This window comes from Notolepis coatsorum (genome assembly GCF_963971535.1).
Source record: "Notolepis coatsorum genome assembly, chromosome: 2".
Lineage (NCBI taxonomy): Eukaryota > Metazoa > Chordata > Actinopteri > Aulopiformes > Paralepididae > Notolepis > Notolepis coatsorum.
This window is the reverse complement of record NC_140166.1, coordinates 38,567,951-38,579,773: the sequence shown is the minus strand read 5'-3', so window position 1 is coordinate 38,579,773 and position 11,823 is coordinate 38,567,951. Positions and strand designations below refer to the sequence as shown.

Sequence of the window (11,823 nt, the reverse complement as noted above, 5' to 3'; positions counted from 1 at the left end):
AAATGCATGTTTTTATGCAATCATTACACATGACTTTAGTGTGCTTAATGCATCGTGCCTACAGTATCTTTCCCTGTTTGCCTTCTCTTGTGATGAGGTATGCTGTTGTTGATATTATCTATAGAAGTACCACAGTCATGTTTGTCAGACTATAGTCTATGGACTGTACGATGGATGTTGTATGATTCGCTAAATATTTCCCTGAATATTATTCACAGCAGTCATACACGTTAAAGGGGCACTTCACCAAAAAACAATGCCGATTTATTTATTTTTGCACATCATCTCACACATCCAAAAACTCACTTTAGCACATTCATTTAGTTGAGTTATTGAGTAGGCTTGAACATGGCCATGTGAGGTCATCGAGGACATAAGATCCTTGTGTTGTGTCAATTACAGCACCATGAAATTAAATAAAAATAGCACTAACTGGTCTTATAGGGACTGCTACAGTACCTTATTTTATTTAGCTGCAATTAACAATGATTTAATGTCCCCAGTGGTTCAAGAGGTAGAGCAGTCGTCTGGTAATCCGGAGGTTCCCGGTTCGATTCCCGCACAGCGTGACTAAGTGTCCTTGAGAAAGACACTTAACCCCTAATAGCTCCCGATGAGCAGGTTGGTGTGTGTGAGTGAATGGGTAAAATGTGAGGAACAAATTGTAAAAGCGCTTTGGATAAAAGCGCCATATAAATGCACCATTTACCATCACTGGTGGCCATATTCAAACTTATTTACTCCAAAAAACTGTCAAACTAAATTAATGTGTGCAAAACTTTCCTTTTTTGAATGTATGAGATCACAGTATGTGCAAAATAAATATAAAGCAGTTTCAGGAGCTAAGTGCCACTGTGATCTCACAAATTACAACAGTGGCCTCTTGAAAAGCATGGTATCTTTATTTCTGCATAAATACAATCTGCACATTCACACGTATAGTGCAGTTTGTGACTTCTTCTGCCACAGTTCAATCCAGAGATTACACTCTTAAAGTCATCTCATGTGTATTTACACGTCTCTGTCATGATGACATCTAAAATATTTTCTTAATCCTCGTGTCCTCACCCTTCCTTGAAAACACTTGACTACAAAAAGAATCCTCTGTGATGGATTAAAGGGGGGGGGGGGTTCGGAATTTACTTTGAGGTTGAGAACTTCTAACAACAGAAGAAATCCAACTCTGGAGGAGAGAGTGGAACTGGATAGGCCACACTCCGAAAGACAAAACGAAATCGATCACAAAGCAGGCTCCAACATGGGACCCACAAGGCAGGAGGAAGATGAGAACCACCTGGAGAAGAATCACTGAACAGGAGATGAAGGGGGAAGGCCCATCATGGCACAAGAGCGGCGCAGATGGAAGGGTTTCAAATCGATGGCCTATGTTCCTCAGAGAATTTAAAGGCCTAAGCAAGTACGTTCTAAGTGTAAAAGTATACATTTTCCTAAAATGCTTTTCTTTAAAATAAATTCTGAGCTCTCAGAAATCAAGACATTTGCATTTCTGTGACATCACTTCAAATGGCTGAAAGTAAATTTTATGGGAAACTATGTCCTCTGTGACTGTATGAAACGGCTAATCTTATTTTAAACTGTTGATTATATACATAGTTATACAGTGACTATTCCAAAGGGGTTCACATAACACTGCATTTTCTTTACTTTGAAATCTGATATACTGTAACAACAGAAATCAGTTTTTTCAGTTACAACATAAAAAGACATTTAGGCGGAATTCTCCTTTAAATAAAAAGATTTAGTCAAGAGATAAGGAGGACATCAAAGGAATTGAAGGGAAGACTTAGGAGAAGGAGCAGAGGACATCGTGCCTAGGGCTTGTTCATGAGGAAGTGCACCAGAAGCTTGAGGACGCCATCGTCCAGGCCCACCAACTCTCCGTCCTGCACCGTCTCGTACAGGCGCATGCTCTCCGTGCCCCACAGCAGGTTCTTTCTGGGGTTTCCCGCGTCGGCCTCCACAGACAGGGCCAGAGTGTTGAGTTGGTAGCAGAAGAAGGAGAAGTACTGGCCATCTGTGATCACGGCCTGAGACACAAACGGCCTGCTGACGTCCTCCCGGCTCCAGAAACCTACAGAGACATGAAGGAGGGTCATTAAAGAAAATGCCCATCTCTGCCCTCTGAACATTTTGAAAAAAGCTTTTTCCCCCCTTTAGGGTGGAGTGAGTGTGTATGTGTGTGGCGGAGGGGGGTCACCTGAATTGCAAAATGGTGTTGCTTCCACACATAACGGTAGCATAATTTATGCACTATACTGACTCACAACACCTAGGGGCTCTAAACGATGACAAATTCCAAAAGATTACAGTGACAAGTGGTCCAGCACAGCAATGAAAATCCACAAGCCAGAAATTAGGCATTTTGTTTTGAAAGTGGTTACCAATGGTTACAGGCCAGCTCTCTTCCTGAAATAAAAATTCCCAAGGATAGAAGGATGGAATGATACGGGAATGGGCTGTGTGGCAATAGGTGCGGAAGCATACTGTGTGTAGATGATGCCCCAGGTTTCAAGATGACCACAATGCCATTATTCAGGCAAAATATTTTCAACCACTAGATGGAAACAGTGAACTGTGATTTGCACAGAAAATCCAGGAGACAGAATGATAATGGTGTAAAGATTGGATGGATGTTTCGTTATAAAATCTGGAACATCCGAATATGCATTTGGGAAAGCACAGATAATAATGAGATGGACAGATATTTTTATTACACAGATATTCATATTATTATTATGGAATTATTTGTTTTTATGTTATGAGCTCCATAACGTGCTCGGCCTAGGTGCACCATCTGTAGGACTGTCCCGTCTACGTCTGAACCCACGGAAATATCAGTAATCATATTTTTTAAGTTGTGTGTCAAATGAGAAAGAATATGTCCTGGTATTACAAATGGAGATGGTGAATAAAAACGTGCATCACAATGCTTGTTGTTCTCCAGACACACACCTTTCGAAATATTATGGAATAATAATAGGCATGTCAAGTTTGATATCACGCACGGAAAACTCATCCTTCCTCATGTATGGAAAACAGACTACGAATTTCATATTTAGGCTATTTATCATGCTTATTTTATATATAAATAATTCGTTAAGATAAACTTTAAAACCGAAATCTTGAACATGGGCCAATTTAAATTTGTAGATAGTGAGCACTCTTTAAAGATTAGTTTCAGACACTCATCATAAGCATCATGTTTAAACCTTTTCTGCTCTATAAAGCTGATTTTGTTTTCAGAACATCATGCACATATTAGATTAGATCAAACTTTATTGTCAGAGAACAACAAAATCTGATGTGGAGCCTATTAGTCTACAGCAGGGGTCTCGGATGATATTTTGCGGCCCCCTACTGGACATCAAAGTTTAGTGTTAATGCGGCCCGCGCGCAACTGTTTGCCGAGTCGTTGCGCGAGAGTTGGAAGTTTTATTTATTTTATCACTTGTAGGCTACCATAGCGCAGGCTCATGACAGCAACGTTATGTTAGTGACTTGGTTGAAACGTGATTCCGGAGTGATATCAAGTAAAGTGGAAGTCAAATGCATCCTCGCTATTTTTCTCCTCTGCGAGCAGTGCTCTGCATGTCCGGCTGCACTGCCACTGTCTGTCTGTGTGTACGGGTCTGGTCCAATCACATACGCGTCCCGTCAGCGTTTTTCCCCCTCACCCACAGTCTGCGAATCAGAGGCAGAGCAGGGGAGTAGGGCGGGTCTTCACGGACTGCATGTCGTCTCTCTCTTTCAGTTCAAGTCGGAGCAGAGTTGACTGCGCATCTACAGTAAAATCGCTCCCAGTTTTATCTCTGTGAGATAAATGTAGCTATTAGCCTATTTTCGCCAGCAGGCAGCCAGCAGAAAAATATGGCATTTTCAAAGATGGTCAGTAAAAGAAAAGTCGACTGCAATTAAAGGTTAATGGACTGAAAAATATGTGTTCATCCTGAGTCCCAGCACCAAACCAATTATGTGACTATATGCCAAGAAACGGTAGCTATTTGAAAATAATGTATGACTGAAGTGGTGATGGAGACCATGTTTGAAGGCAAACAAAAGCAAATCCCCCTCAGATCGCACAGCAACCAGAATAACTGAAATACTGGCTGGTGATTTGATTAAACAGATTTGTGATAGAATAAAAAAAATGCACAGTGCATTTCCATAGCTGTGGATGAGTCCACTGACACCACTGAGAAGCCTATGTTCTGAAGAACCGTTCATGTTCTGAAGAACTGTTCATGTTCTGAAATGTTATTGCTAAAGATTGAGAAGATTGGATCAGTTGTACTTTTTTTTTAATACTTGAAACCCTTTTTTTGTGGAATATTTGATGCGGCCCAGCCTCACCCAGACTCTACCTCCAGCGGCCCCCAGGTAAATTGAGTTTGAGACCCCTGGTCTACAGGCTGCGTAAAAAGAACACACCTGGTTTAGCAGGAGAGGGAAGGTGGGGTGTGTGCAAAGGCCTGCTGTTCTTTTTTATATGTTTTTGGTACGATATTTTATTGGTTTTGTTACCGGGCAGTCCGGTAGAGAGGAAGTATGGGAGATAGACGGGGGAAGACATTCGGCAAAGGTCGCCGGGTCCGGGAGTCGAACCCGGGACGGCCGCGTTGCACCCCAAAGGCCTGCTGTTCTTCACTCTTAACAAAAAGGGTACTAAATAGCACTCAAAGTTGTTAATTTGATAACACATGTAATAATAAAGTATAAACCACCACATTTCAGAATCTGAATACAGATACTGATTATTTTGTTGGTGGAACAGATACAGATAATGATGTCTCCGCTCACCCCTACTACACAGTCTTATTAGGAATTTAATTCGTTGCACACCCCTCTGAGCAACACATAGTAATGTACATGACGGGGTCAAAGCACAGGGTCAGCCTTTCGCAGCAGCCCTGGAACAGGCTGACACTCATGGCAGGAATGGGTGCAGGAATGGCTGTATGGATAAACAAGACGCAGTAGCACACTGACACCTCCCACACATGATGTTCAATAGCACAAATGTTTCCATAGACAACCATATAAGGCAAACAACTTAAATAAATGTATTTAGATAGTGTGGGACAGGGAACAAACGTAACTTTTTGACTTACCAGCCATTTGGCTGGTAGATTTTTAAAAGTACCAGCCGGGCAGATTTTTTACTAGCCAAAAATTATAAATAGCTTTTTAGTATATCGCCATGTGTTATTATTACATATAATACTCTCATATGCTATTTTCAATTAATATCATAAACAACATAAGGAATATTAGCATAATTTTGAGTGGACTGAAGGAATGAGTCAGCGTTAATAGTTTTAAATGCAAATAATTTATTGAAACATAGAAGTGGGGTCGGGACACACAGTGTTTCAACTCACCACCCCCGCATCATATTGTAGTCGTCTTCAAACTTCCACTCCTCTCAAAAAATGTTATATTTGAATATCAACATTATCTGTCTATCCTCAGTAATCCTCAGTTTACTATAATATACTCCTGTCCTGAGTCCTGACTAGTGACTCCGTCGTCTTTCCAAACGCACGCATACACACACACAGTGCCCCCCCCCCCCATTTCCCTTTCCTCAGTGCTGTTTACTGTGGCTCTGCCTCGTCTGATCATCAGGATTAGCTTGTTAGCTGACGTTAACGTTGTAGTGATTGGTACATAAACGTTAATTTCGGGCGATGTGGGCATAAAGGAATGGCAACGGTGCAAAGTATGTAGCTGCATTGGACTCGTTGTGAGAAGAAAAAAAACATCACAGACTTATTTCGCGTCTGTGTAGGCGCACTGCTATGTTAACGCTGCTCTGTTTACAACGCTGCTCTGTTTTCAAGAAACAACACGGACTGGGCGGATATCATATGACTCGCGGAGTTGCTAGAGGGTTTTCAAAATAAGAGTATCATATTAACCTGAACGTTGCTAGCTGCCGGAGCCCAGATATTATGACTGGAGCTGCGCTTGGGGCAGCAATGAGACCCGCACAGGATTTTCAAAATAAGAGTATCGATATGAATTACACGCCAGCTGGCGGGCAGACTATTATTTTTAGACGCCAGACGGTAAATCTACACGCATTTGGCGATGGGCGCCCAGTTATTTTGTTCCCTGGACTGTGGGAGTAACTTTTGTGTTACTATAGGACTCCATTGGCCATCACCTCACAAACAGCCAGGTATGTACTTGGTATCCTCTTTTGTCGCAGGGATCAAACCAGTTTACCCACCCGGCCATTCCTGTCGCTCAGGCCAAACGCCATCACCCATACATAATGATTGAAGAAATTGCAACAGTCATGTAGTCATGCAGTAGTCTGCTGTGTGAAGCAGCTGGGATTGTGATGCATGCATTGTTAAATGAATAGCTTCAATCTCATAAAACCATTAATGTCACTTTGTTTTACAGTTTCATGTTAATTTGTTTAGACTAATTATTAATGTTGTTGTTTTTGTTATTATTACTTTGATTATTATTGTTATTATTATTATGATCTTATTATTATGAAAATTGTTTTATGAACTTATTTCACTTTACTTTTGTTTTTGTGTATTTTTTTTTTTATCCAATGATTTAATGAGTTGAGGCCCCATAAAGGCCCATCTGGGTCTCTTGCCTCTACTCAGCACCTTTATACACTTTCTGTCATGGTCAATGTTTTTACTGTTTTGCTGAAATGGTGCGAAATAAAATAAATAAAATTGTGATGCTCTACCTTGGTACATGGCCTGTGCTGCCGTCCAGGCGAAGAGGCTGGCGAGGCCGTTGGCCCTGAGGAAGACCTCGATCTGGTCGGCCAAGTTGCGTTTGGCCATCTTGTCCCGGCGGTACCGGTCAGGCACCAGGTGGAACTGAGTGTGGCCATAGCACGTCGGATCTGGAACCTTGGCGCCTGGGAAAAGGGAGAAAGAGATATTAGAATAGAATACAAAATAAATCCCTTTATTTATCCAGAGGGACATTCGGCACTACAAATCGCTCACAGTAAACAGTTAACATTTAGGTAGTCAAACAAATAAGTCGCGAAGAAGAATAAAGAATAAAATACGGTCCGGGATATACATTCTGCTATGCATATACATTCTAAAATGTAAAATATACAGCCAAAAATATACAGAAATATACAGTAAAATGTACAGTAATAAGTGTAAAATTGTAAAGTGTCGATTTAAAAGTAACGGTCCAGGAAGATTATGCCAGACTGTACAGTCCAGGACTCCCTGGAAGAAGAGATCGTGTATCTCAATGGCACATTCCTGGATAAATAAAGGATAAATTAAATAAACAGTCACCCTGTGCTCAGTGATGCAGTGAGGTACAGTGATGCACAGTGATGCGTTATAAAGTCTGATGGCTGTCGGAATGAAGGACTTCCTGTGCCGTTCAGTGTTGGATCTTGGGAGTCTTAGTCGAACACTGAACGTGCTCCTTCTACCAGCCATGTCCGTGTGTAGTGGGTGGGAGGGGTTGTCCATGATATTAGGTTCTATGGCAATTTGAGAGAGAATAGAATCCACGTTACTGATACAAACTATGGACATAACTTAAGTGCTCTTCATTCACTATAACTACCTCATGGAAGTTATAAGTGGAGTAATCTATTACTGGACCCTTCCCTCTCCACAGCTATAAACAAACTGTATTCCATTCCGTTAGTATTAATGTACTGGTACTCCATGTATATGTGGATTGGTATATACAGTACACTATAGTCCGTCTGTTTGTTGTGTTGTGTCCCCATGTACCGTGTACAGAGCATTGCAACAGGAGCTGTTGTCATTGAACCATAAGTGTATGTCACACTGTGAGACTAAGGGCTCGGCTACATTGATCCGCTCTGCCTCTCAGTCTACGTTGGTTATTCATTCTTTTTCAATCGAGGAGCGTCCATTTTATTGGGCAGGTCTAATGATTTCATCTTCAATCAAATTTGTATCTGTTTTGACAGACGGATAAGTTCGAAGGGGATGAACTTGAACTGAGAATGAAGTGGAAGTGACGGATACATCAGTCAGGAGCAAAGCTGTCATTTCTGCAAGTGTACGATTAATTATGTCACGATTATGTAAGTTCTAATTAAAAACAAACCATACGGCCATCAATAACTTCCAGCTTGTTTTCTTGTTGTTTAGTGATGGATCAATGTAGCCGCTCCCTAAGTTGTTGATGTCTGTGTGTACAAGTGAATTATGTTCTGTATATCACTCAACATTTCTGCGTTTGCCATTAGCTACTCAATAGGCTATGTGATGAGAATAACATTACATATATATATATTTTATGAACAGACTACTACATTACTAGGGTTGGGTACCGACCTCTGTACTTTTAAGGGTACTGACCAAATTACGTCTGTAAAAAATTATCTGAATTCCAATGATGAGAAATTGTCATTTCATAATAGACACAGACCTGCACAGACATTCAATGACGCATAATTCAATACAGAGTGTAAAGTACAGACAAAAAGGTACTGTTGGGTACCGGTATCGATTCCCCAGGTACCGGTACAAATGTGAACGGTACCAAACTCAATACATTACCTATGAAGATGTTATTGTCATACTGTCTTCTGAACAGAGGCATCACGTCAGGGGAATACTTCATTTCTGGAATTTCAGCAGAGACGGAAGACTCCATTGTGGCGAACTACAGGGGATATTAATTTGGTAGGAAGTAGATTAATTCACACAGTGGCATTGAAGCAAACATGATATTCTAAAAACTGAAAACATATCGCCATGTAACTCGAGAACAGAGGCACGGATTTCATCGAGTGAGGTGGTGTTTCGAACGGCAACAAATAGATCTTTAATTCTGTCATTTATATGTTCTGCGAATACGGGCCGTTGCATGTTAAGAGGAAATCTGATTTATTTCACGTCACTAATAGATCAATACAGTCCGTATTAAGTGATGTTGCATTTCTTTTTCAAATGTAGCCAAGAGTAAAGAGACCCTAAGCCTATCAAAACAGCAGTCAAAGTGTATATTTTCAGCACTACGTTTGTTTACCAATGATTTTAAGTGTTATTAGCTAAATATGAGCTTATAAAAATCTCTGTGCATTGCACTGGAAACGGACGATTTAGACGCAAGAAGAAGCACTCATGAAATCGTTGTAGTCCTAAGAAAGAGGAGACCCAAGGCTTTCGATGGACATCTACATTTCATAAAACTACACTACCCAGCTCACACCAGCCACCGACAACCGAAGTCCAACCATTTTTCTCTTTCAAATATTGACGTGATTTTCATGTTTATATCTCACGGGTCGAACTAACCTCAACATTATTAACATAAAATACAACATATATTGTTTCTTTACCTTTCTATGAACGTCTAGAAAAAAACTGCGTCGCAATCCGGTAAAAGATGCCGGAGCTATGGACATTATACAAAAGTAACTGTACTTCTTACAGTAATTTCATTCACGGTCTTTGCTGCCCTGTAACGAGTGCCTGGTGGTACTAAATCCAGATTTAACTCTGCCATTGGAAAGAGGAGATTTGGCCCGATCCATAGATGTATGATTCTATATTCATATCATGTGTCCGGATTGCAACATTCTGTACTGTATCTACAAAGACCCCTGTAAATCATCTGCCCTTTGTTCATTTGCTTAGATTTTTAGTACACTTGATCTCAAGAAGGTGCTGAATGAGCTCAGTGGCCATTTCTAATTTTTGGTCAATGTTAGCATGGTGTTATTCACCATCAAATATGGAGAAAAGAAACGTCCATTTTTCTAGTAACAGACACAATATTTCTGGCACTGGGAATACATTCCCTGAGGTCCATATATGTCCCTAGATACTAAGAACATGCAAATGTAGAAGTGGAGAAATATTTTACTACCTTGAGTTTTATTTATATGCGTAGGTATGTACTTTTAGGCGAATTTTCTGAAAATATGGTGTGAGGGAAATGTTATCCATGTCCATCTGTGTTAAATCTCTGTACAGCTTGACTATAGTTAATATGATCAACTACCTACAGCCCAGACACTAGGCTAAAGTCTGACAGTGTCTCTTTAACAACGACCAAGGTTAGGAGATGGCCTATTTCTTCAGTTCTAGTGAGAGACATAACACTGCCATAGAGCCAATCTTTGTTATGATTCTCTCACTAGGGCAATTATTTGTTTACCTTTCTTATCATATCTGGTATCTGTGTACGTCATGTAAATTCTGTATTTAATGTACATCTGACCAAGACCTCTTGGTCACTTTCTGGTCAGATGCTTTGTGTGTACACACATGTTGTCTCTGATTATAAACTGATCACTTTTTCTATGGCTATGGCCATAGAAATAAACTATGTTCTATATTTTTATACAAATTGACTCGATCTGAATTCCTACAGCTTACTGTCATGGCTCATTTGTTATTCCACAACAGAATGACGATGAGATGGGCCTTGTTATTTCCACAACAATGGCTAGGGCTTAAGAGGTTAAAATCGCTGTGTTGACTCTAAAAACTAGTTTTACCCCATGACAAGGGACTGGACAAAAACTGATTTCCCCCACTGCAGAGTTGGAGCTGATTTGTTACATACTAGGTGAACCTACAGTAGGTTCTAAAAGCATAGTGTGCGGATAATAGGGTTAGTTATATCCCAAATTAATAGTGTGGTACTGGGGACATTTTAGACACAGCCAAATCTTACCAGGACAATTGCATGGATATGGGAGGGAGTTTGATTTACCTGTGGCAGTTGTTCAGGTATCCTGATTTGACTGTGTGGTGTATCATCAATCTGGAACTTGATTGGCTCCACCCGTCCTCTCCGGTGGCCCTTTGGGACAGTCCTCTGCCCTCTCATCCAGTAGAAATTCACCTGAGGCTCAAGATCTAAACAAGGAGTGATGGAGGTATTATAAGTCAACACAAGGCCAACAGTAAAATAAAACATTGTCGTCAATATCATTAAATGCATAATATCCATGGTGGAATCTGAGCCTCTACACACACACACCACTGACAAGATAACAGTCTGTTAATGTGACAATTCATCAAGCCATACCTAAACTGGAGTGCTGGAGCACAGGGTTGTGTTTGACCAGATAGTTGGTGAGTCCAGGGACCAGGTTTCTTAGGAAGGGCGCAACATTGTGCCGTTGTTCGTTCTGCAAGAAAGCCTTGCGTTTCTTCATGTACCAGTGCTCTTGCAAAACGGCATGGGTAACATGGGAGCGAATGTCAACGAAAACGTCGTCGTCAATGCTGATGGGCGGTTGTGCATTTGGAGTCCCAGGCGGCGAATCCTCCTTGGTCTCAACAACCCCGGTGTATTTCTCGGGCAGGCCGGGGAGGTATGCGGTCTTGGTGAAATGCTGGTACCATTGATCTGCATTGCGAGCAAAGGTCTGTGGGCAAACCACGTATTTCATCCGCTGCTTGCGAGTGAGAAGGGACAGTTTATCTTGCACGCTAGAGGCACGCACTCTCTCGTGGAATTCATATATCCTACCCTGTCTCGCAGACTTACTTTTAGCAGTGTAAGAAGGGACTATGGGAGGATATGCGGGCTCTCGAAGTGCTACTGCCTCGGTTTGAACAGCCCTTTCGCTTCTAAAAAGCGGCCCATTTTTATGGAGTAATGCCCGCAAGGACAACTGTGTGCGAGTCGCCATGTTTGATTCTCATGTGTACTGTCAGAGTGTCAGCTGACTGACGTCTTGTTCTACTGTTTCTTATTGCGCGTGTCCACCTCAACACCGCCACCTGTCGCGTGGATGACAAGAATGTTTAATGATCATAAATGTATTATTTGGCAACGTTGTCGCTATATATA

General features: G+C 41.2%; 1 protein-coding gene across 1 annotated transcript; it reads right to left on the bottom strand.

The window, feature by feature from the left end:
- Window positions 1-878: 878 nt before the first annotated feature.
- Window positions 879-11,773, bottom strand: mrps30 (mitochondrial ribosomal protein S30). Its single transcript, XM_084307277.1, has 5 exons — window positions 11,053-11,773; window positions 10,735-10,880; window positions 8,568-8,673; window positions 6,740-6,916; window positions 879-2,092 (listed from the first exon to the last, which is right to left on the bottom strand). Exons 1-5 carry the CDS (start codon window positions 11,660-11,662, stop codon window positions 1,833-1,835), a joined length of 1,299 nt encoding a protein of 432 aa, XP_084163403.1. The 5' UTR covers window positions 11,663-11,773; the 3' UTR covers window positions 879-1,832.
- Window positions 11,774-11,823: the final 50 nt, after the last annotated feature.

What these genes read in the sequence shown, in the direction of transcription:
- mrps30 (XM_084307277.1), bottom strand. Translation starts at nt 11,662, where the DNA reads ATGGCGACTCGCACACAGTTGTCCTTGCGGGCATTACTCCATAAAAAT. An exon ending in GCTCCAGCACTCCAGTTTAG is followed by an intron (nt 10,881 to 11,052) that starts GTATGGCTTGAT and finishes CTCCTTGTTTAG; the next exon opens with ATCTTGAGCCTCAGGTGAAT. An exon ending in TACCTGAACAACTGCCACAG is followed by an intron (nt 8,674 to 10,734) that starts GTAAATCAAACT and finishes TATCCCCTGTAG; the next exon opens with TTCGCCACAATGGAGTCTTC.